The sequence below is a fragment of the Puntigrus tetrazona genome, chromosome 14 (assembly GCF_018831695.1).
Source record: "Puntigrus tetrazona isolate hp1 chromosome 14, ASM1883169v1, whole genome shotgun sequence".
Lineage (NCBI taxonomy): Eukaryota > Metazoa > Chordata > Actinopteri > Cypriniformes > Cyprinidae > Puntigrus > Puntigrus tetrazona.
In genome coordinates, this window is record NC_056712.1 from 12,305,480 (window position 1) to 12,331,375 (window position 25,896).

A 25,896-nucleotide genomic window follows, 5' to 3' on the forward strand; every position below is an offset into this window, starting at 1 on the left:
CAATAACATTAGGTGAATGAACTGAATTTGACACTAGTTGTTCGACACGTGTTTCTAGGTCTCTCTGAGATCTCTCAACAACTGCTGGACTATTATTAGTTCCCTGTAGGAGGAACCCCCATTCGTGAGGTGAATAGCAGCAACGATGTTGTCACTGATGTGTATGTAGACAGAAGTAGAGAGGAATGCAAATGTTCAATAAGCAGTTTATTGAGCTTTTAATCCAATTGCGGTTCAATCGCACTAAAACATGCTTGGGTACAAAATACATAATTATATTGACGGTAGCACATAAATATGTGTTTTTTTTAATCTGTATATACAATAACACTAGCCTGACTAATCATGATCATAAAACACACTTTTTGAAATCTGCTTATGTTGGGATTTTTTTTTATGCATATGCACTAGTCATTGCTTCTTAATATACATTTTGATTGATTGGTTTGTTTTCTGATATTAGATGATCTTCTACCTAACTCTTTAGAAGCTAGACCTGTGAACCATTTTAGCTTCTCTTTGTTTTCACGTTCAAATATAGTGGGTTCTTGCACCGGTGTCCAGAAGTGGGCGCAGGAGGACGCGTTTGAGACATGTTGAACGTGTTACGTCACAGGGAATTTCCAGTAAGGAAGTCGGGCTGTCTATTCAAACGATCGCGTTGATCTCGATATGATTTACTGCGGCCACTCGAGACAGGCGATTAAAATCGATCGATCGATCTATCGATCTGCCGTTTAACCTTAGTGGATGTTCTTGCATATCTATGTCTAGCAGACGCAGCAGTCATCCTGAATAAGGAACCTGCCTTGAACTGACTTTCGGCTTACGTTATTTGACTTCACCGCAAAATGGAGAAATAAGTTGCGAGGAATAAGAAAACCTGACTCTGGTTTCCAAATTCCAGCTGTTTAATGTTGATTCTGAATCTCGGATATCTATCGGGCAAGGTAAGCAGCCCTCGTAGATCCAGCCATGCTTGTTCTCTGTGAGTTGCCCGTGTTGCCATCTAAAGGTTGTTGTGATACTTTGTATCTGAAGTGCTGCTGAACTTCCTACTTCTGCCTCAGAGGCCAAATGCACGTTTCAGCCATCAAGGAGTTTTGATAAGTTGGTTCGGGTGAGTACGAACACCTCGTGATGTACGTTAATGTGTTTTTATAGTGGAATTTGGTCGGGATCCGACAGTATAATGGTTAAGTGACTGATAAGTGTCGTGCTGGCTGTGTGTCAGAACGTACAAATACAGTACAATCAAGGCGCGTTCGGTCCGAACATCCGGGAGTTGATTAAAAAAGTTCTGTTCGAACAGTAAAGTTCCATTTTCGATGTTCTAAACGCGAAGTGATGTGTATATAGTTAGTTTTAGATTAGCGGGCATCTGTTAAACAGATGTCTAAGTTTGTTGTCATTCAATGTTTGAGACGTGTAGAAGTTGTTTGGGATTTTGATTCAATCCAATAACGCGATGTTTTACAATTTAAATGATTTGCTCGCTGATTCGTTTCTGCAGGTCTCGGGTCTTAACACCAGTAGGTGGCGGTACAATGCGATTTTTGTTTTGTTTGTTCTACTGTGAGCGATTCACTTGATCATTCATTCAACCGATTCCCTACATATGACTACATAACGTACGTGTTTTCATTCGAACTATAAAACTATATTTAACTATAGAAACTAAATAATCTCCCCTGTCATGAACGTTATTCACATTTATGTGTTTATGCACGTCTTTTGGCTCGTGCAATAAAACAGTGTTTTATTTCATTTAAATTGTTTGCAAAGGAGATGCCGTTTGTTAACGGACTGACTAAACAATCGAGTACAGTTCAGACTCAAACAACCCCCCCCCACTAATTCAAAGCCGTGTTGATTTAAAATACCGCACTTGCAAACTATTTCATGCGATAGCTATATTCAATCTTTGAAGGCAGAAAAGTTGCTTCGACGTTCAGTGAGTTCATGTAACGAAAATGTAAGTTTAGCGCATGGACGTTAACGAGAACGATTCACTTAAAAGATTCGATCAAAAAAACATAAATTCACTAATAAACAGAATACCTGTTGTAACCGTGTAACCAGTAGCGATTTAGCTTTTTACTTCCCTTTTCTGTTTTATTTTTTCAGTGTTTGACTACTTTTGGAGCCTGTCTAAATATGAAATGTGAATTAATTCATAGTTTTAATTTTCTCTTCAGCAATCATGGCTGGAGAGGATCCATACCATGCAGAGGTGAGGAAATGTTTCCTCTCAAAAGTAACAACTGTCACCAATTTTAATGAAATATTTTGTAATTTTACATATTTCTGAATGTTTTTGGTGCCAACTGTAAATCGAGTCACTTTGGATTTCATGCAGACTTGCTTCTGTTGCTAGCTGCTAATTTATTTATGAAAATGTTTATTGTCGTGATAGCTGATAGCAGACAGGTAGCGTAAAGCTCATGCCTTATAATTATCTTCACAAGATAAACATAGATCTCAGACATCTTTTTTGTGTTGCTTGAAACAGATGGAGGGCTTTGAAGGCATAAGCCTGAAAGTAAATGATTAATTTTTCGAAATGGGGCATATAAATTTGTGTTAATACCGCAGCATCACATAGGAAGTGTCTCTTAGAAAGCTGAGGAGGTTTTTCTTTTTCCTGCCTTCTGCGGTTGCGATTCACCCATAACACAGCACCTCACGAAGCTGTACACATTATTTGTTCAGATATATTGCAAAATCATATTACTGCCTGTCTTTCTACACTGGCAGTGTACACCTTACACCTGTGCTAGTAATCCGACTCCTAAATTAAAAGTCTGTCTTTATGAAACAACACTGAAAACCCCTCTGAGTTTACGACACAAAGCCACGGAGCTGTTTATAAAGTGCACCGCTGCTTATAATAACTGCCCGTGTGTCTCATTTTTACATTTTTTCTTTCACTCAATCAAGTACATTGGACAAATGGACCCGTTTAGAGACGACCCAATATGGATGACCATGGACCCGACATCGTTCTCAGGCATCCACAACAATAACGTTATGAGGACAGGTATGAGTTTTCAGATTTGTAAGTAAATCAAGGTCTTGACATTGAGATATCTTGCTGAACCAATAGATGTGGTAAGACTAGCCTTCATTTCCCTTTTTCTTTTTGCTTTACTCTTGCCTTTAAAAACATACAGTACAGTGTCACCCTGCAGTAATGTTCAGTAAAAGGCCTAAATCCAATAAACCATTCTAGAGAGGTGGAGACAGAAAATCCCAGGAACCTCTCGCTGCATGGAGATGGCACACACAGTCATTCGTATATCGTGTGTGATGGCACTACAGGAGCTGATCTATTTTTTTTCCCCCCGCACTTTTCACTTCCTCATTGGATTGCAGAGATACGACTGAAACCCATGAACGGCTTTTCACTGCCATGTGGTTCCACGAGAAACCTCTTTGACATAAGTGCAGTCTTTGGGCTGCCACCTTTGAACACGCGTGACTGATCTACCTGAGAACAGTAAAACTGTAAATCAAGAGTTTTGATTAAAGGGAGAGTTTTACCCGAAAATAATAATTCCGAGTACTGTATAGCATTTTTCTTCTGAGAAACACAGAAGATATTTCTAAATGGAAAAATTGTCAAAATTGTCAATTGATAATATAGCATTACATCACTTGCTCACCGGTTGATCTAATAAATGGATGCTATGAAAATTAGAGAGTAATACATCACAAGCAGTCATATAACATCAATCAATAAGTCTAACATTTTGTGAAGTCAACAGTTGTGTGTTTGTTAGAAATGCAGTGTTTTAACTGTAAATTAGTCCTGTCTAAAATGTGAGTCTATAATATCACTTCTTCCAGGTACCCGTTGTCCTTTTACATCAAAATCCATTAACGTATTTATTTGAGATGACACTTGAGAAAGCAATATTACGGATAGAGGACTTGGATGGAAACAACAATTTATTAAAATCTTGATTCATTTGTAAATTAAGACATTAATAAGTGGACTGGAGTGATGTGGATTATTGCAATGTTTGACTCAGATTCTGACAGCACCCTTTTACTGCATAGGATCCTTTGATCAGCACGTTACGTAATGCGTTCACTAAATCTGTTTCGATGAAGATACAAACACAACTACGTCTTGGATAATGGTAAAGCAGAGTGGTCTGCTTTTTTAGGTGAACTTTTCATTTCAGTGCGCCTGTGGTTTTGACATCTCCTTTAGATTTGAGAGACCGCATTGAGTAAAGAAACGATGAGCAACGCTGGAAAAAGCAATCTAGTTATAGCTTGCCAAATAAAGTACCCGTCCCTGTTACGCTTATCTGGACCTTTTCATTATGTCGTTGTAGTGGGGGCAAGTGGACACGCAAAAGTTGTGCTGTAAGAGGTTCAATTCTGCAGGTTTAGCAGCTGATTGATTTAGCTGCGCTTCACCAAGGATGTGGTCTCAGTCCCTGTAGTGCACAGGAAGAGGAAGAGGCTTGCACTTCTGTGGAAACACGTGGTGCAGCAAGAGCTTTGGCTCTGAAATATCTGCAGAACACCCGCCTATGAGAGTCAACGGAAACTGTGATATGCTTGATGTCCAGAAGGGCTGCGTAACGAGATTGAGTTCTAATCCTTCTGATATCCCAACACCTGGTTGAAATTGCTTAAAATTGCTTTCAGCTAGTCTCGCTTGCTTATTTCTGTTTGCTCTTCAGTTCCTGAAGTTCCTTTTTGTCATAAAATACAAAAGGAGATATTTGGTACAATGTTCACGCCTCTCATTCGCCTTTTGTGGGAAAAAAAAAAAAAAAAAAAAGATTTTAGTTGTTATTCACTGTAGTTGACAAATTTCATTTATTATATGACGTTCAAACATTTTGGATAAATTTTGCCATAAATAATGCTAAACATTATCGGAACGGCATTTTCTGTTTCGAAACCAATCATGATCTAGCAAGCTAAAGATGGGACTTGAGTGGAATATTAACAGAAGAATGAGGGACAGTTGAATGAAAGTTTTTTTTCTTCTTTTGCAGTCGACGGACCTTATCTACGAATCGTCGAACAACCAAAACAGGTAGTGCACATAATATTTTTTGCAAATGTTCATGTTAAATGTTATGAACTAGTTAAATAAGACATGTAATGAAATGTTCTCTTGCTTTTGCAAGTGAATAAAGTGTTAAGCTCAAACTCAATTCTTGGAGGGCCACAGCTCTGCAGCGTTTAGCTCCTTCTGTGGCCCTTCAGGAATTGTTGAGACCGATGTGTTAAGCTGAACACACTGTAATGGCGCAATGGCTCAGAAGAGACCGGCAACTCTGGCAGCAGTCAGTGACAATAACAAACTCATTATAGCAAAATACTAAGTCCGACATTGTCATTTCCAGAGGGGCTTCAGGTTCCGCTATGGATGTGAAGGCCCCTCCCACGGAGGACTCCCAGGGGCCTCCAGTGAGAAGAACAGGAAGTCTTACCCACAAGTGAAGGTAGGTTTAACCAAACAGAGCCCTGCTGATGCCCAGAGATAAACAAAACCATTCTCTTGTGGTGTGTTTCTGGTTGGTGGATTAGGATTTAGATGAAGAGGATAAACTTCTATTTACTTTCCAAATTCTAATCAAACAAAACTGGCTGTTACTTCCTCTTAATGAAATAAAAAAATTTTTTTATATATTTTATTTTATTTTTGTTTTTAATTAATTTTAATCAGCAAGGGTGCATTAAATTAATAGTTCAGCCAAAAATAAAAGTTCCAAGCCATTCTAGGTGTATACGACTTTCTTCTTTCAGACGAACACAGTTTTTTAAAAATGTATCCTGGCTCTTCCAAGTTTGGTAATGATGGTGGGTAGCGGCCATTATTTTGAAGCTCCATAAGTTGAATAAATCCATTGTGAAAGTAACCTATAATCCTCCTGGGGGTTAACGTGTGTCTTCTGAAGATAAAAAATATCACTGACATCCGGGAATGGCTGCATGGACGTTTGGGAGAGAGTTAAGTACTGGCTTCTTGGCTGACCTCTTACTCGACGTATGAAGTAAGCCGCATTTGTAATGTAAGCTCAGAAGAGAATAGACAAATGAGGATAGAGCAATGCTAAAAAAAAAAAAAAAAAAAAAAAGTTGGTGAAAAAGTTATTTTTTTTTTTTGTTCAAAAAAGCAGCTTGCAAAAACTGTTTCCTTCAGGAAAACTAGTTTGCATAATTGTGAGATCTATATAGAGAGAGCTGTCTGATACGGCAGCTCTTTCGTCAGATGATAAATCCCAGTGATGCAATATTTGCTGGAGCACTCAGCTAAAAATATAGCTGCTGTCTCTTACAACTGCTGTTCTCTGCCAGGTCACTTATTTTAGGGTTATAGTGGCTGAAGGTGGAGAAAGTGAGTGGAGTGAAACAAAACAAGGGAAGAAAGGAGTGAATTGAAAGAAGGACTTGGTTCTCTGTTACCATGCTCTCCTTCATGATGGCGGTCCGTTTGGGAATTTCCTCAGTGTGTCACTCGTGTAATTAGTGGGAAGACTCGTTCTGTGTAATGTGATGTCAGAGATGGTAAACAAGTTCCTCGCCCCCTCTCGCACCGACACACTCTGACATGCAGCTTACGAAAACACACATTAAAGAGATACACCTCCGAGTAAGCGTGGCTTTTACTAGGCCTCCAAGTTCTTGATCAAATGCTTTACATTTAGTGTAAATGAAGAAAAAGTCCAAAATTAAACTTGATTGAATTTAATCAAACTATGTTATATGAAAATGTATTGCATCAGATCCCCTAAGCACTAAAGGCGCTGAAAACCAATTCTGTGTACAGATTTTATAGTTAGTATTTTTGTTGTTTCTTTTCCTCTCTGTCAATCATTAGTTAATGTTACTTAATGGATTAACTTTAACGATCTGCAATACACTTGTTAGAATATTTATTAACCTTTTGTTAATGTTAGTAAAAAAATGCTGTGCTTAATTGTTGCACCTGAGCAATTAAAATTATTAAAGCAGTCACGATTAAAGTTAGAAATGAAAAGAGTTGATTGCAGCGTTAATTTTAAATCTGCATTAATTTTAAGGTTGCATTAGATTTCTTTTTACATTGCGTTTTTGGGCATTATAACTATTCCCTAATGGCCAATCGGAGGCAGTTATATTAGTCACCACTGAAATTGCTGAAGTTTTCTTCAGTTCAGGTCTGCGCTAACTAAAATGCAGCTGCACCTTTCATTTGGTAGTTAATATATTAATATTTGCAATGCTTTATATATAGTGCAGTCTTTTTCTGATATTCAATTGTATAAGTACGTGTATGCCCACTTTGATCAGCATTAAACTGTGGAACCAAATATAAATGAACATTTAAACACACAAAACAAATATGAATTAACCTGAATTGTGAAGCGTTTCCCTAAATTCTTCCCCATTCATCCAGCTTAATTTGAATGTGGAAGAAGAGGAAACATTTCCTTTATTATTGAAAAAAAGTTCTTGGATTTACCGTTTTAGCCACAACCTATACTGTATATCTACATCAGTTATGCAGACTTTTGTTTTAAATCATTAGAACTGGTTATTTCAACAGAAGTGCTGGGATTTCCTGTTCTTTTCATGCTGGTATTTAACTTGCGGTCTACTAAAAGGCACTTCATTTGTCGCTCTGCTAGATGAGCAATACAGGTTTATTGTAGGGATTTCAGAGTTGCTGAATTTAATGTCATTGCTCACAGTAAGAGGAAGTTCGCTCAGCTGTTGCCCATACAGCACGTCAACTGTTCTGCAGCTGTCTTTAGTACTGATTGACTCTCGGCCAGATCTGAAAGGGTGAGATTATTAAGGATTATTATTCGCGTATAAGCGCACGTTTTCGTGCGTGGCATCGCTGCTTTCATGATATCATCAAATAATTTTTTTAGGTTAGCTTAGGTTCGTATTCTTTGATATTCACAGGGTATTTTTTTTCTGGGGTTTGATATTGCTATGAGGATGACTCATTTCGTTCCAGAGAAAGTGTCTTATGAGCCATATTTGAAGTTGGTCTATAGAAGCAGTCAAACCACACACTTTGTCATATGAGTCAAGAAGAGACAGTTTAAAGGCTTTTCTTATTAATGTTTGGGACTTGCTTGTAATTCAGTCTACTCATTTTTTGTTTTCTTTTTTTTTTTTTTTTAGCTTTTCTGTGTGTTGGGGATGTTGTTGATAAGAATGGCCAAATTATGTTGTTGAAAAGTCCACAAATGGTCCGCCCACTTTCCCAGTGAATGCTGGGATTTCCCCCACCAAAATGAGATTAGCATACCTGTGACATTCCTTTGCCATTAATGTGTTCTTCTTTGCCTTTTAGACTTTATTTAAAGTATTTGCAGAACTTCTAAACAAATGCTGAAGATTGTATTTAGCCAACCTATTTGAAATATGTACAGTCATTTTAGTGTATAATATTGCTGTTTATTGTTTAGTGATATTAATAAATTATTTCACAGTGAATTGTATAAATGAATCTATCATTTATCATAAAATATAGAAAATCAATAAATAGTTGGTTTATTACTTGTTGATGGTTTTTTTTTCTTTTAAATTAAAACACATAAACATATTTAAAATGTTAATTTGTTTGATATTATTTGTTTTATTGATAAATGGTGATTATTATTTAACATTGTATAAATTGTTAATGATATTTATTGTAAAATGGTATTGTAAAATCTACCATTAATAATGCTTTTTATTGATACATGATTATTATTTTAGAATTCATTTAATTTTACAATAGATTATATAAAGGTTTATGTTTTATAGGTATTATGTTTTATAGTATATATATATATATATATATATATATATATATATATATATATATCTATACAGTAAAATTTACAGTAAAATTTAAGAGAGAGAGAGCGCTGTATTTTTATTATTTTAGCTATTATTATTTAATCAAAACTACCCAACTGCAGTTTAAAAATATATAACATGCAGGATATTAAAAAAACATGGAATGTTTTTAAAACATGAGCTGTCTGTTTTCACAAATAAACTTTTGCAAATGGAGTTTATAAGGTTAAAGTCAAAACGTTGCTACTTTTTAATTTTTACTTCTGTTTGTTTTTGGGTCAACAGATCTGTAACTACCAGGGTGCAGCGAGAGTGGTTGTTCAGCTAGTGACCAACTCTGCAAGCCCTCATCTTCATGCTCACAGCCTGGTGGGCAAACAGTGCGATAAAGGAATCTGCATTGCTGACTTGCAGCCCAAAGATTCGAGCATCAGGTCTGCATTTGTCCCTCAACATTCAGTTATTTATTTAATAACCGCACGCTATGAATCATTAGTCATGCATTAGTAAATAGTCAGTTTATCCTTTTATAAAGCATTGTTCCAACATTAATTTTTACTGCGTTAGTAAGCATATTAATAGTAATGTATTTTCATGCTTTATTAACAATTAATTTTATAACTTCTAAATGATTACATTATTTACAAACCAGTTATGTAGGAGCTGTCAGTGGTTCATAAAATCATTTAGAAAGCGTAAGTAAATGATTAATTTATAAAAAAACCAATAAAATAAACATTCATGTATACAGTTTCAGTACAATTTCTTTTTTTTTTTATATATATTTCTTAGTTCTTTATCCCTCTGTTTTTTTTTTGTTTGTTTTTTTAAATAACTGAGCAATTAAATTTCGTTTGTAATAGATATGCTTCTTAATTAAGAACAATGCATTAATAGATGTATTTATAAACTGCTCATTAATGAATATTAATATTGAGACAATGATTTATAAATGTACTACTAATGATTACCTAATGATTCATAGCGTGCATATATGATAAAGTGTCATCTGGTTTTTATTCTAAGCAACAGCACTACATGATACATGCAACGATAACAGCTCCTAATTAATGTTCGCTTAAAATTGTTTTACAGTTTCCCTAACCTAGGCATTTTGCACGTGACAAAGAAGAACGTAAGCAAAGTTTTGGAAGAGAGGATGATTGAGGCCTACAGGATGGGCTATAACTACGGCATATCCATCCATCCCGAGATAGATGCTCTTCAGGGAGAGGTCCGCGTTCCCAGAGAACTCGCAGGTAGGAGAAGTGTGCGTGAGATTTTCCTGACAGATACTGTCACCGTTTAGGATATCCATTCATTTTTCTGCTGGCCAAGTCAGGCTGCTAGGTATTTGTTTGCCCTTCCGATGGCACGCAATGGGATGCCTTACTATTGGTCTGTAATTATTAAGCCATCCTTATCGTCGAGCCCTGATGAGTTTACGGTCATTATAACTTAAAGATTGAAGATGTTAACCGACAGGTTGTTGGTTCAAACAAGGAGCAATCACTTTTCACTTTTTGCCGATACAGTTTGGTCCATGGGCTCGAAAACGTACCGCAAATCAATATGGATACAATTCTCCTGCTGATCTAAGAACGCTTTGGTCAACAGAAAGCTTTAAGAGAAAGCTTGACATTTTAACCATGTGTTCCTGTATCGTAGACGCTGAGAGGAACCTGATTAGCAGTTCATCGGTTCATCAGTCGAAGGAGATGGATCTGAGCGTTGTACGGCTCATGTTCACAGCCTTCCTGCCCGACAGTGATGGAGGGTTCTCCCGCAGACTTGAACCGGTTATTTCAGACCCCATCTTTGACAGCAGTGAGTATCATCCTCCTTGATGGTCAAAGCATTCATAGGAGTGTTATTTCAGTGTCATTTATATGCTAATATAGGTTTTATTAACATTTTTATATTCTTAGATTTTTTTGTTAAGTAACGAAATGGGTTCAGTTATAGTTACAGTGTTTAGTTATAGTTGAAAAATTCAAAATTCGGAGGAAACTGCCATGACTCAGAAGATGAGAAGTGATTGTTAACAGAGTAGCTACATGATTTGGAGTTTTGTCGCTAATTATGGATTTCTATCTTCTATTTCTCTCGCTCGTATTCTTACTCGCTGACAGAGAACTGTCTGTTATTGCTTCCTCTTTGAAACTAGGCCTACACTTTCGATTTCCCCTCCCTTTTCTAATAACCTCTGTTTCCATTTCTGCCTCTCTTCTCAGCACTGTCATAGTACATGTTGGTAAAACGAGACTGCTACAGAAAGGAAAGGGAAAATGAGGAAACTCCACAAAAGTGAAAAACAAAAAGACTTGTTTCATTCCTAATGCCTTTGTCTCTCTGGATTTTTAGAAGCCCCGAACGCCTCCAATCTGAAGATCGTGCGGATGGATCGGACCGCTGGCTGTGTGACGGGAGGAGAGGAGGTTTATCTGCTGTGTGACAAAGTCCAGAAAGGTCAGAAAGCAATGTCATAACAGTCACGGCATGCTCTGCCTGTCTGCTACTGCTGAACAGAATTAAGGACGTGCTGTAAGTGAACAGCATCAATTTTCCAATGCTGCTCTGAAATAAAAGGACATATTAAAGGGTCCTTCGGAAATTACTATGGTTGTGATATCACAACCATAATGGCATTAACAATAACATACACATTTCTAGATTTACAGATCATTCGTATATTGTAGAAACTTTCTATGTCCAAATTTTGTCAATTTTATATTGTTTCACAAATCGATAATATTGGTTAGTCCACGAGCGGGTCTGCTATTTTTAAAAATTATTAAACAATCTGAAGTGAATAGCTTGAGAGCAAATCTCTTAACATTTGAGTAGGCTTGTTTTGTTAAAAATCGATAGCTTTAATGCTTCGATACAGAAGGAAGCCTGTGAGCCTCGAAGTTAAGTTTGCGAGCAGATTAGGCTAATTTTTTTAGGAAGATGTACGTAACCACAGTTGTTAGCTTCGGTTAAATATCGAAGCCTTTTCTTTTGTCAAAAGGCTCAATGCGACCGCCAACATTTTTTGCGTGCAGATTCATTTGCACCTATTAGACAACCTTATCATTTTATTTTGGTATTGCATCACTCTAAAAAACATCACTAAAAAACGTTTAAAATAGAGTTTAGGAAGATGTATGTTCCCGCAATCAGCTTTGTTTAGCTTGTAAAGCCCTGTCTGTTGACAAAAGGCTCAACGCGACCGCAGACTTTGATGAACTGCTGGCAGCAGAGACGTCTGTGTTCATACTATTCTTATCATATCACCCTGCTGTATACGATTTTGGGGAAATGTGTTAATTTTGGTAAACAACAGTATATGATAGCAATATAAAGTATAATACTAACTTTAATGATACAATGTTTAATAACTCAAAAAGTAGGCAGTTTTTTTAATTTCCTAAAAAAATAATGGTTTTGGAGATGCTTGGATTGCGCCCGACAGCGTCCATATACTGCTGTTCAAATGTTTGGGGTTAGTAAGATTTGTTTTATTTCTCTTAAAGAAAGGTTGCATTTAGTTGACGCATTAAAGACTTAAACTATTACAAAAAGATTCCAAATAAACATACTTTTGTGCTTTCTATTCATCAAAGGATACAATCTTTTCACAGAATTAATAAAAAGCACACTGCTACTAATAATAAATGTTTTAAATAGTGGCTATTGACAGTTCTGCTTTGCCATCACAAAATAAATAACATTTTAAAATGTATTAACATTACAAATTGTTAGTTTAAATTGTAATAATTACAGTGTGACTTTTTTTTTTCTTTTTTACCAAATCAATTGCTCAATTTTTGGGACTCCCCACCTTTTGGGCCAGTGACCCTTTTTGAGTCGTCACCTGTTTGTTTTATTCTTGTAATTAGCTGGACCTGCTTGAAAAAAATGATTCATTTGCATGATTTGTGGTTTGAAATGCTGTTTAAACATAATATTGACGGTTCAGAGATTTCAGTCTTCTGAGATTTTTAGCATTCAAGCAGGCAAGAGCTATACCTATACGGCCACCAAAGGGAACTGAATAGTTTTAAAGGAATAATTCACCCAAAAAATGAAAATTCTAGCATAATTTACCCCAAAGCCACCCTATTTCAGTAAAATACAGTCAGGATTTTTGTAAAAATAAAAAAATTATCCTGGCTCCTCCAAGCTTGATAATGCTCGTGGACAGCGTCCATTATTTTGAATCTCCATAAAACGGATATATCTGCAGGTACTGTGACATAAAATCTAACCTATATGCAAGTTTGCGATACGTCATACGTCGAGTCAGAAGACTGCCAAGAAGCCGGAACTCGACGCTCAGTGAGTCACTTACTTACGTTAGCATTTTAAAACTAAAAAAAAAAAATTGGGGGTTAACTATTCCTTTTAAATTAGAACTTAAGAGTCAGAAAGGGAACTAAATAGTGACTGTTTTGGTACAAGAATTGTTTATTTCAGGAGAAAAAGCAATAATGGTTTAGATGATTTAAAGATCAGGAAATCTTTTCTGAATGAAGCCACCTTTGAACATTATACAGCTGATAAGCCACCTTGCTCTTGTGGTAGATGCTGGACACGCATTTCCACTCTTAAAGGAAGTTTTCACTGCAGTTTTCCAGCTATAGGGAATTCCCCTTTTCGTATGCAAATTATGCGGCCAACGAAAGCTCACTAAAATACATATGTTTTGCTGGCTCGCCATTTCTCTTATCTCGTGTCGTTTTCTCCTCCCTTCACTCACACTGAAAACTGGATTTTTATGGGCATGTAGGACAAATACATGAAGTTGAAATACAAAAGGATCGTTATTCCTCCGAGTGACATTTACAGCAAGCTCCTGGATGTTTTAAAAAAGAGGAATAAGATTCATAGCATAGTTTCTTTTGTTATATTGCGATAAATTGCAACTCATTAAACGACATTCATATAAGCGTGAATCATATAGCGATGATATATTGAATTATTTGGCATCACGGTATATACCAGGGTGTTTCCATCTGGTACCTAGACTGGACATGTGTCCATAATATGGATATCAGATGCGTCATTAAATGAAGTTTATACTGTGGTAAATCATGACTTTTGTGGAGTTTACGAAGTCTTTCATGCTGAAGACTGATATTTAGATTGTGCTCTGTGCATGTGTGTGGTGACAATGATTTCCTCTTTCTTTCCCCACTGGTTCTCAATAATTACATTTTCCTCATACTATAAGTGATGTCATTGTTTGTTTTTGGTGTTGTGACAGATGATATCCAGGTGCGGTTTTATGAAGATGATGAGTCAGGTCTAACCTGGGAGGCCTTCGGGGATTTCTCCCCCACCGACGTCCACAGACAGGTCAGCACACGAACTTGTCTGCCGCCACATATACGGCCACACTGTGCTTCTGCATCCGCATTTGACCCTGCTGCTCGAAACACCAATCCTTCATGTTCAGTGACTTGCTTTCTGATTTAATGATCTCTGTTCTATTTTCTTATGGATAGTTCTGTTGGTAAAAGCACAGCTACTGGGGATTTATTAAGTCAACGTGAAATCAAAACTGACCCTGTTTACTTTCTTCAGAAGCTATCTTTTACATTTTTTGAAAGAAGTCTCTTGTGTTTACCAAAGCTACATTTATTTGATTGAAATAGAATACAGACAGTAATAATGTGAATTTTTATTCACAGTTTAAATAATTGATTTCTGTTTAAATATGTGTAACATGAACTTTTAGAAATTATTCTAGTACGCTGATTTGCTTTTCAAGAAACATTTCTTATCGTTACCACTGTTGAAAACTGTTCTTCTTAATGTTTTTGTGGAAACTGTAATGCTAATTCTGGCAGAATGTTTGATGAATAGAACGTTTAAAGAAACACCATTAATTTGAAATAGAAATACTTTGTAACATCATAAATGCCTTTTGAAATGCCTCTTGAAAAAAAAAAATCTTGACATCTTGACCTTAGATGACTGTGGGGGAAAAAAAATGTTCTGGTGGAATGAATAATACACGTTTTAATTTCATCCTTTAGTTTGCCATTGTCTTCAAGACGCCTAAATATCGGGACCTGAACCTCCAGAAGCCTATCTCTGTGTTTGTGCAGCTAAAAAGAAAGTCAGACAATGAAACGAGCGAACCTAAGCCTTTCACCTACCATCCACAGATTATAGGTAGAGTCTTTAAGCAACTCCATAAGCTTTGATTGCAACTCTGAAATATATATATATATATATATATAAGTCTGTTTATGTATCATATTATGGATGTCATGAATTTCTCATAAAAAATACTTGATTTGCCCTTGTAAATGTAAGTAATTTTAAAGGCAGTTTTTTTTTTAATTTAGGCCTATATCTCCCCAAAAATGATCCCATTGCTCAATTAATTGCCTGAGTTATTGACCAATTAACAATATAATCGTTTGTGCCATCGCTACACCATATTCTTTACTTTTGTCATGAAACGTCTCTTTTACTTTTTTTTTTTTTTTTTTTTAAGACAAAGAAGAAGTGCAGAGAAAGAGACAGAAGACTCTGCCAAACTTCCAGGACTACAGTGGAGCAGGAGGCGGAGCTGGGGGCATGTTTAGAGGAGGAGGGGGTGGCTCAACAGCAGGGGGTGGTCCCAGCGGAGGAGGAGGAGGTAGTATATCAATTACACTTCACATACCAGCACTTTTGTTTTATTAGAATCGTGAAAATCCCACCATGCATAAAAAGTCAGTTATGTTAGCTAAACATTCTTTTGTCTTCTAGGGCATTTCTTCCAGGGATATCAAGCCTATAACAATTACGGGTCTGGATACAACTTCTCCCCAGGCATGGGGGGAGGCGGGACCACCATCAAGTACAGTGGGTGTCCGAGCTGCTCTCATCACAGCAATATTGACTATATAATCACACATACTACCGTTATTTTGCCATACATATTGCTATCCATTTATTCCAGAAATTGAAAAAACTGTTTTTACTCAAGTCAGAAGTTTACATAAGCCTTCAGAAATCATTTAAATATGCTTATTTGGTGTTGAAGCATTTCTTTTGTGGCACTTTTTTTCTGGAAACCGTGAACATACAATGGTTTTGCTCTTCATCAAAGCCAGTTTCTCAGTTTAGCTTCATGTTACAGCGTATCAAGAGCCGGTGGAAGACAGTGATGAGGACAGTGACAGTGATAGCGATGATGATGATCCGGGAGCAGGTGGGGCGGTGCGAATCTGTGCCCAGTCTGAACCTGTTGGTTTGGGAGTGGCAAGTGAGGACACAGATCCTACAGAAGATCTGGAGTCGAACACCACTGGTTAGACTTTATTTGAAACTTAAGCTCGTGTGAAGTTTTCCAGCTCAACTGGGCAAAAACCTCAAATCTCTGTGTGTACCTAAATGTGCGTATTTGTGTCTCTGCTCTTTTTAGGCTGTGTGTTAGAGTCTCATTTGGCTGAGCTTGCTGGAAGACAGGCTCAAGCCCTGTTTCGTTACACATTAAGCGGCGATGCTAGGATGCTTCTGGCTCCGCAGCGCCCCCTCATGACCGCTCAAGACGAGAACGGAGACACGTAAGTCCGAAAAACCGACCTCATGTTTCTCTAGAAGTTCCATTTTCATAAACTTCCCACTTCTAGACAAAACACGTCGGTATGAATAAATGATTTCAGATGTTGTTTTGTCTTTGTTTCCCCAAGATCAAAGGTTTACTTTTACTTAAATGTTCTGTTTTGGATCTGACTTTCAGGGGTTTACATCTGGGAGTGATCCATAGTCAGACGGATGCCGTGCGAAATCTAGCACAAGTCATCTTGGCTCTCCCCGGAGAGGATGTACTCAACATGAGGAATGATCTTTACCAGGTAAAACTCACACTGTGTATTACGATGGGATTTCAGTTTTTTCCGAAATTTATGAAAACGGATACATCTGATACGTCTGTTCCAGACTCCTCTGCACCTAGCAGTGTTGACGCAGCAAAAAGAGGCAGTCGAGGCCTTGTTGGAGGCCGAGGTGGATGTCACGCTCACAGATCGCCATGGAAACACACCACTTCACCTGGCGGCACAGCAGAAAGATGACAGTGTGCTGCGATCGCTGCTGAAGCACAAATCAGTGGCGCAATTAACCAGCATCCCCAACACAGCAGGTACAGCGGACTGACTATTCAAGATCCATTTAAGCTGGTTTGAAGCTGTCCTGTATGCTGAGGTGTGTGTGTCTGTGTGTGTTCAGGTCTCTGTCCACTTCACCTGGCTGTGCAGGCAAACATTTTGAGTTGTGTGCGGGCCCTTCTGGATGGCGGGGCGGATGTGGAGGTCCAGGAGCTCACGTGTGGCCGCACAGCACTTCATCTGGCCACAGAGATGGGAAACCTTTCCCTCGCCGGCTGTTTATTGCTGGAGGTACAGTGATGGGGTGTTGCTGTAGTAAATATTACATATTCCTAAAATTGTTTTTCTATACATACTGAACCTATTTTTTCACATGAAGTATTCCCACCATTTTTATTATAATTTAATCTTCCATGTTTTTTTAATTAAAAAAGTTGATTTGATGATTGATTTTGATTGGTTGGCTCGTTGTCTGATTGATTTATTTTTTATTTTTTCAGCTAAAAACAACGCTAGTCAACATTTCAAATGAATCAAAAACCATTCTAATATTCTATTCTATTCTAATATCTAGATTTTCTTATCTATTTAATAATCAGTTATTCTTGTTAATATTTTTGTGAAAAACTTTTTTTTTTTTTGTTAAATGTCCTTACTATTATTTTTGATCAGATTAAAAAAAACAGTTCACCCAAAAATTAAAACTATGTCATCGTTGAGTAGTTCCAAACCTCTATGAATTTCTTTCACATATTTCAGATATTTTTGAAAAAAGTTAACCAGGCTGTTTTGGGTCACCACTGACTTGTATAGTATTTTTTTTCCTGCTATGGTAGGAAAGTGAGTAAATCATGACAGAAGTTTTATTTCATTTTCATATTCCTTTAACTATTCCTGCATCCTTGCTAGATAAAAGTATTAATTTCTTTTAAATCCCTTGATAAATGACGCTTTGTATAACATCTTGTCTATGCAGGGTAATGCATATGTAGACAGCGTCACCTATAACGGTTCAACTCCTCTGCACATCGCTGCAGGACGGGACTCAGCCAAACTGTGCGCTCTCCTGATGGCTGCAGGTAAGGAAGTGTGTGCTTTAATGAATTATCATGCTGAAATATTTATGACTAACATGACATGTCCGTACAAATAACTGTAACAACCTGTTCTGCTATTGTCAATGTTCTGAATACAGTACGTGTTCAAATTCTTCATGAAGGTATTGGCGATGAATGATCACTCATCCCAAGTGATAATTAGTACCTCTCTGACTATATTCAGTTGATTTAAAGTACTTTAGTTTACCAATTAGTGTTGTGTACATTGCTTTTAGGCGCAGATCCTCATAAAGAAAACTTTGAACCACTGTTCTTCAAAGATGATGAGCTGTGCGGTGTATGTGAAGAGGAAGAGGAGGAAGATGAAGGCTATGTTCCTGGAACTACCCCTATGAACATGGCAGCCTCTCCAGAGGTAAGCATAGAGAGCCATTTCTTCAGATAATTCTTATGTGTAATGTAACTGTATGTAATGTGTCTGTGTTATCAGGTTTATGACATTCTTAACGGAGAAGAGTATAAACCAGCCACCATTGTCGTTCCACAACAAGGTAGGAATTTTGAGAAGACTGAATTCAGCATTTTAAAACATTTTAAAATGTATTAAAATAGAAAACAGTTATCTTAAATCATAATATTTCACAATATTAAAGCATTTTGGTCAAATAAATATTTTGAGCATAAAAAGACTTCAAAACTAATGTAGTAGGCTACAAAAAATGTCATAAATGTTGAACAAAATATATATTTTTTTGTAATATTTATCCTTTTTTTATTATTATTTATGCACTCTACATTTTTGAAAAACGTATTATAGGTGTGTGTGTGTGTGTGTGTGTAAATAATAATAGTTAATCAACTAGGAATTACTCTTAATACGTCTGGTCACTGTATAAGTCTTTTTTGTTACCCTTAGAAAACTCATGGGAATTCATTCAAACCCTGATAAAACTTTTCATCCAATAAATACGTGAACAGGTAACAATTTTGTCTTATCGTGCATTTAAATGTGTGTCTGGCTTGTGTTGGCAGGTGACATGAACAGCTTGAGCTCTGACACAAAGCAGGAGCTGTGCCAGGCACTGGAAGAACAGACAGGAGGCTGGGAGAGTCTGGCTCACGCTCTGGGGCTTGGCATCCTGACCAGTGCCTTCAGACTCAGCCCCTGCCCTGCTGGAAAGCTGCTGGACAGCTATGAGGTCTTTCTGATTACAAATCACCTTATAGGAAAAGTCCTGCATTTTATTTTTAAATGTCTATCATAACAGGGTTACTTACTTTTCTCAGAACTACTAAAGAAATGAACTGCTCTAATATGTATTATACGAGGTTTTTAAGGTTTTGTTTTGTGTATCCTGTGGTTGCTCTGGTTTGACTGCTGATGATCTGTCTCCTCTGCAGGTGTCTGGAGGAACGGTGCGTGAGCTGCTGGAGGGACTGAAGCACGTCGGGAACAGCAGTGCAGTCGGTTTACTCCAGGCTGTGTGCAAGGAGCCTGAAGCTGTCCACTCCACAACTCAGTTCACAGGTAATATTAACTGATATATGCTTTATTGGGTGATGTGGCCTTGGTGGTTGAACAAAAGCAAAAATGATGTTGGTTCTCGTCCCTCAAAATGAGCGATACATGAAACATTCCCATTGTGCTCCGGTATAAATTCTGTAAAGGAGTAAGTATTCAAATTGCTTTTAAAAAAAAAAATATTTGAATGCTATTTCAGATTAGATTAGAGTTCAAAGCCGTCGTAGCATTTACACAGCCCTGTGACAACTTCTGTTGAATTATGCTCACCAAAATTTAGTAAAATACTAGAAATATTAAAAGTTTAAAATAATAGTGTATTTTAAGATATTTTAGATGTCTTGTGACAGTCCCATTGACTTCCAAGGCAATAACGCTGAAAATAAGTATGAAAAACGTCTTCAGAATAGTCCATTTGCCATTTGAAAGTGATGAGAATCGTAGTGGCGTTTTTGGAGAATACGAACAGGATCCAAACTACGTACGCTCTTTTGTTAGCCGCAGTCCATTTTCTATGCGTATTTACGATTTTATTTGAACAGAAAGTTCAGTGGATATTCTCCAAAATGCCGCTGCTGTGAGACGAATCATCGAATACAGTCATATACAGTTTTCTTTGCGCACAAAATGTATTCTCACCGCTTCATTACATTCAGATTAAACCACTGATGGCGGATTGAGTATTCTGACAATGTTTTATCATACTTTTCTGGACTTTGACAATGAAACTTACTTGGCAGTCAATGGGACAGTCACAAGCATCCTGGTTTTCATTTTATTTAAATACCTGAAATAGTTTTTTACGGTTTTTGAAGTGATTAATGACGACATTTCCATTTTGGGGTGGAGTGTGCTTTTAATATTTCCTTTGTTCTGCAAACCAGACCATACTGTAAACCTCAACTATCTTCAAAAAACATGTTTTTGCTCATTGGTGTAGCATTTTTGATCTTTTCCTAAGAGCACACGTCACCGTGGTATTTCGTAGTGTGAGTGAGAATTGTACTGTACTGTTCTGTTGGGGAGGGGTTTTTTTTTTTTTTTTTTTTGTCCCGCAATATGGTTTGTAAAACCCCCCGATTAAATCACTGCCAGTCTCGGTCCCCTGCCCCTCTGTCCTTAACAATAGTGTCACGTTGCGGTTCTCCCTGACATTACCTCATGTGAACTCGAGCGTGATGTCAACAAAACAGCACAGCCACTGCATTCTGTGGGAGTTCCCCTCGGTCTCAGGGTGACCCGTCGCACCGCGGCAGTGTTCACATATAGACTCTGCAGCCATGGCCGTGTTTCAGGGGGAAGCGGACGATAGAGAGGGGGGATTCCCAGGAACAGAAGTGAAAGCAAGATATGGCACTTCTGGTTTTCGACTCTGGAACGGTTTCTCTGAAACGAGTATTTCCACCTCTCTGTTTGATTTGAAGGGTTGACATAGTCGTCATCAGGGTCGAGCGAGCGTGTGTGAGCCACCGGGGGAAAGTTCAGTTTCGGTTTCCTTCTCGTGGTTGCCCATATTGTTGTGCCACCTTTTTAGAGATTAATGAGCATCTGTAATAGCAGTATGATTAAGAACGCATGAATGTTCGAGAAAAGGTTTTAGGGAATGTTCTGATGTAAAACATTTGGTATCATCGAAGCTGTGTCTATTTGTACAGAGCAAAAATTTAATTTTCTGAAATATCGTTGCAATTTCAAATAACAATCTTCTGTTTTACTGTACTTTAACATAACAATTTTAACACTTCAACCTTTACATTAAAATAAGAAACCAATATTAGGAATTACATTCATATTTCACAATATTGGTGTTTTTTTGGTTTTTTTTTTTTGTATTTTTGACCAAATAAATACAGCTTTGATAAGATGCTCCATTAAAACATTCAAAATAATATTTATTGGCTCTGCCAAATTTTCAAACTTGTTATTGGGCTGTAAATTTTAGGATTCTGCCTTTATTTTACATAACATTATTCTACAACCCTAATAATACCCAATACCTAAACTTAACAACTACCTTACTAACTATTAACAATTTAATTAGTATTAGAAGTCATTTAAGAATTTATTGAAGGAAAACATCACCCAATATATGTTGTATGTTGTTCTGTGTCAGCTGCGTCAAGATCACATGCTCTCTCTCTCTCTCTCTCTCTCTCTCTCTCTCTCTCTCTCTCTCTCTCTCTCTTTCTCTCTAATCTATATATCTTGTTTGTGTCTCTATCTGTCTCTTATTTGTATATATATGTTTGTGTAAATATGTATATTTATATATATATGTGTATGTATATATATATATATGTATATATATGTATATATGTATATATATATATATGTATGTATATATATATATGTATATATATATATATATATATGTATATATATATGTATATATATATGTGTGTGTATACGTGTGTGTGTGTGTGTGTGTGTGTGTGTGTATTTAAAAATATTTTAAATATAAAAAAAAGAATTGAAATGCTTTCATGGCAATATTAATAATTGCCATTTTTTTCTTAAAACAAACAATTTCTCAGGTCCAGGGCTCTGTAAGTCCATTCAGGGTTTGAAACTGGGCCATCATCAGGAGGAGAGTGGGATCTGCGACAGTGGGGTGGAGACGTCTTTCTAGAGCCCCAGCCTCAGTCTGGCCGACTCCAAACACAATCGCACAAACTGAGGCCTGACCCTAAAAACCAGCTTTCTTCCTCCTCACTACAGCAGAAGCGCCACTCAGGACACGCCTCCAAGCTCTTTGAGAGTTGGATTGATGCCCCACCCATAACTGCAAATGAGGGAACTTTGAGGAGTCCTTAAGCTTTCTCCTTACAGGGATTTAGTGTTTTTGTTTTGTTTTGTTTTTTTTTGCTTTTAATACAAATAATATCCAAAAGCACTTATTTGAATGTTTTATTATGTCCTTGTGTAAGAGCTATGTTTTGTTGTTCATTTTTAATTTCCAAGTGACTCGTTTCAGCTGTGCTTAATCTGAGGGAGCAGATGACATATGTAACATCTATAGTTACATTAAGAAACTCAATATTTAGGTTTATGATGTCTTGGACTTCACATTTTTACCATTCTCAAGCCTGATTTGCCAGTCTGGCCTCATCTGTTTCTTTTTGTTAATATATTTTAATAAGTAATCGGGGGTTAACAACAGACCCTTTGATTGATATAACTTATTATTCAAACCTTCTTTCGTAGTCATTTGCTTACAAAGAGTTTTGATCTGCAGCAGCAACACAATGAGAAGGAGCAGAAGAGGAGGTCTACTGGATTATGACCCTCTGGATCAATTGGATCTGTTATATGACGGAAAAAGCTCTTCCCTTTATTAAAGACCTATGCTACTGTCGTCCATCACCCCTTCAGCTGTGATTAGCAGCATTGTTTGGAGTGACGTTAGAATTTATTTTGGATTTAAGTGGTGCTACATATAGTTCCTTCTTTTTTTTTTGCTCACTGGTTCTGTTAAAGGGGACATCGGATAAAATTTTCACATGTTTTTGGCCTTTTTTTGCCTTTAGTTAGGATCCCGGCACGTTTGCCAGCTCAGAAAAGAGTAAAAGAAAACATACATACAGCCAGTTTGTTACTGGCTGTTTGAGTCTGTTATCCAACAAGCTGTTTCAATATGTAGCTGAATTCTACACAGGTTAAACTATTTTTATGGAATTTTATGCAACGTATGTTACAGACCGTTCATGAAGACCGTTAGGAATCATACCATCTTGTGGAAAATGGGCAGCCAATGTCCCCTTTAAAAATGAATAAGCTTTCAGAGATTATCCTTCTCTTCCACAGTTTTGATCGATTTAAAAAAAAAAAAAAAAAAAAACAGGAGGGTCAGTCTTGGGCAGCAATTGGTGTGTGTTTGACTAGATTTAGATAAACTGCGTATGTGTATGTGCGTGTGTGTGACTTTGAGGAGCTTTATTGGATGTGTGTATAAGGATTGTGATAACCAGATGCCTCAAATGCCCTTCATGAAATATTTTCGGTTACATTCGTATCTTTCTGTTGAAAAATTAATCTCATTCCCTTCTGCTGTGCGTGAACTCAGGCTGTATTAGACAAAATATCACTCCGATAATATGCTGATCTAGGATCAGTTCAGTTCATTTAGAACTGACCCTAGTTTCACATGTTTTTTTGTCTGTTTTGATTCTTTTTTTTGCTCTGTGAAATTTTCAAAAGATGGCCTCTGAACTTTGAACTGACTTGAGGACTTGTCACCAAAATGTTTTAGCTGCCGTAATATTTTCATACTATAGTTAAATAGTATTCAAAAAGCAACAAAACCGTCTAAAACCCCAAACTAAAGGTTTGACTGGCACTATGACATTTTTTTTTTTTTGCTGTAAACTGGTATTTATGTCTGTACCCTGTGAAACAGTGTTGTACAGAGGAAAAATGTGTGCTTTGTAACTGGTTTTATTGTGATACTTTTATAATAAAACAATTCATTGTGTACTGCTCCTTTGACTATGCATGTTGCACACATTTTTTTGGTTCTGTAGTTGTTGTCTTCTGTAAAACCACCAGCAGATGGTGTCCAATCATATCTTTTTAACCACATGCACTTCTTTGAGCACCAATATACAAAACCTTTCACAATTATATTGTAATGTAATCATAATTTCAATGGCAATTATAACGTTATTTAACTTCCTATTACTTTTCAAAATGTCAACTTTTTTTTCAACCTGTTATTTTCTTTTAGTGCAGTTTTTTGCTTCAAATAACTATTTGAAATAATTGTAATAATTACAAATATTTGCGTGGATTACTGGTGGGTTGTAATGGAAGAAATTTTCTAAATCTGAATGAGGAAACAAACACATGTACGTCTTGAATGGCCTATGGGGGTTTAAGCACATTTGTAGTGTGAACCATTCATTCCTTTAAGCAACATCCTTGGGCCTATACAGCATTGTTCTTCCGGGTAGGTTCAAAGTGTCATCAGTGTATTTATCTATCTTGGTGACATACAAGATTATTATTTCGCATACCTTTCACTTAATCTGATACCGCTTTAGCTACACTTTGGGGACAAAATTGCCTCCAGAAGTGGACTATTTCTGACAAAAAAGTTTGGGATGTCCTCACAGGCAAAGTAATGATTCACCCACTTTTCATTCTGCTCTTTTGGCTGTAAGCGAGCAGCCAGGAGGGCGTGGAACTCTCGCCCCTGAAGAACATCATAATGTCCTGCGATTGTCGACGTCACAACGGAATTCCGCATTCTAAAAACAGCCTGTGGATCCTGCTTGGAGCGCTTGTGTGTGTGTGTGTGTGTGGCAAGCTGTTTAAATGTTAAATAGATTAGGATTCGTTAGGATTAGGGTTGCTACAAAGAACATTATTTTGTGTATTTGGTAAAGTTCAAAAAATACATTGCTGTTGCTCTTCTGTGGCCAGCCTTTCTGAAACGCGTCGATTTGTGCAAAGCTCACAGTTCTGAAAAGCGAGGTGTACGCTGATTGGCCAGCTATCCGGTGGGTTGTGATTGCCAGAATACCTCAAGAATGTGACGGAAATGTTACGCCCCTTATTACGTGCCTTATTGCGTGATGACAAAACAAAAACGACAGAAATTAGATATTTGTTGCATCCAGTATGGAGATAGTCACTGATTATAATGACTTGGGAAAAGACAGTGCTAAGTCATTATACACATAACACCATGTCTGCATTTGTGATTGGAGAAAAACAGACAAACAGCGCTACATTACACTGCTTAAAACTTGCGTTTAAATAGTAAGTAGCAGATTCATTAAATAGTAAAACTTGCATGCTGTGAGTCAGAAGCGCCAGGCTGTCCTTGCAAAGTTGGATTTGTCCCACTTTATAGTTTCTGGGCACAGTCAGCATTGGCTACTTTATCAGGCTCTTCTTAAATTGCGCTAAACACATCTGAATATTTGGGTTGAATTGTTCTGTAACGGTGTTGTAAATACAAACGAATTACTGGTTTCTAGTTGTGTCCTCTTTTGAAGCCCCAACAAAGTAGTTTCATTTTCACAATGAAACACAGCGTCTACACGACATGGTGGCAGCAACACTTGCTGACACTACAGCAAGAAAAATTATCCTGCCTTCTTTTTTAGCTTAAACATTTGGGTTGTGTTATGCAAGTCAGGAAAGCGGAGTTTAAACAAATATCTTTTTGGGTTTGAGACTTTAGTCTTTTCAAGTTTAGGGATCTTATCTATGCACAAATAGCTTGTGCATATTTTCCAAAGAGAAAGAAACACTTGAAATCGTGATTTCACATACCCTTTAATAATAATAATAATAATAATAATAATAATAATATTTTATTACTTTTGTAGATACTAGCGTATTAAAAATTAAATATATAAAGATATATAAAGAATTTTTTTTACTGTAAAACATGAAATGTGGA

The 25,896-nt window shown here is 37.0% G+C and overlaps 1 protein-coding gene across 3 annotated transcripts; it reads left to right on the top strand.

Moving 5' to 3' along the window:
* Positions 1-616: 616 nt before the first annotated feature.
* nfkb1 (nuclear factor of kappa light polypeptide gene enhancer in B-cells 1) lies at positions 617-23,965 on the top strand. 3 transcript variants are annotated; one of them, XM_043256655.1, is made up of 25 exons: positions 617-950; positions 1,042-1,120; positions 2,199-2,233; positions 2,941-3,040; positions 5,022-5,062; positions 5,376-5,474; positions 9,100-9,248; positions 9,910-10,073; positions 10,483-10,641; positions 11,179-11,283; positions 14,066-14,157; positions 14,841-14,979; positions 15,308-15,451; positions 15,565-15,660; positions 15,938-16,108; positions 16,223-16,364; positions 16,541-16,655; positions 16,741-16,942; positions 17,029-17,198; positions 17,884-17,986; positions 18,241-18,380; positions 18,456-18,516; positions 18,998-19,164; positions 19,367-19,493; positions 22,022-23,965. In XM_043256655.1, exons 3-25 carry the CDS (start codon positions 2,204-2,206, stop codon positions 22,114-22,116), a joined length of 2,811 nt encoding a protein of 936 aa, XP_043112590.1. In that variant the 5' UTR covers positions 617-950; positions 1,042-1,120; positions 2,199-2,203; the 3' UTR covers positions 22,117-23,965. The 3 variants fall into 3 exon arrangements, with proteins under 3 accessions (XP_043112590.1, XP_043112591.1, XP_043112592.1); XM_043256656.1 differs by having other exon boundaries at positions 1,071-1,120; XM_043256657.1 differs by lacking the exon at positions 1,042-1,120.
* The last annotated feature ends 1,931 nt before the right edge of the window (positions 23,966-25,896 follow it).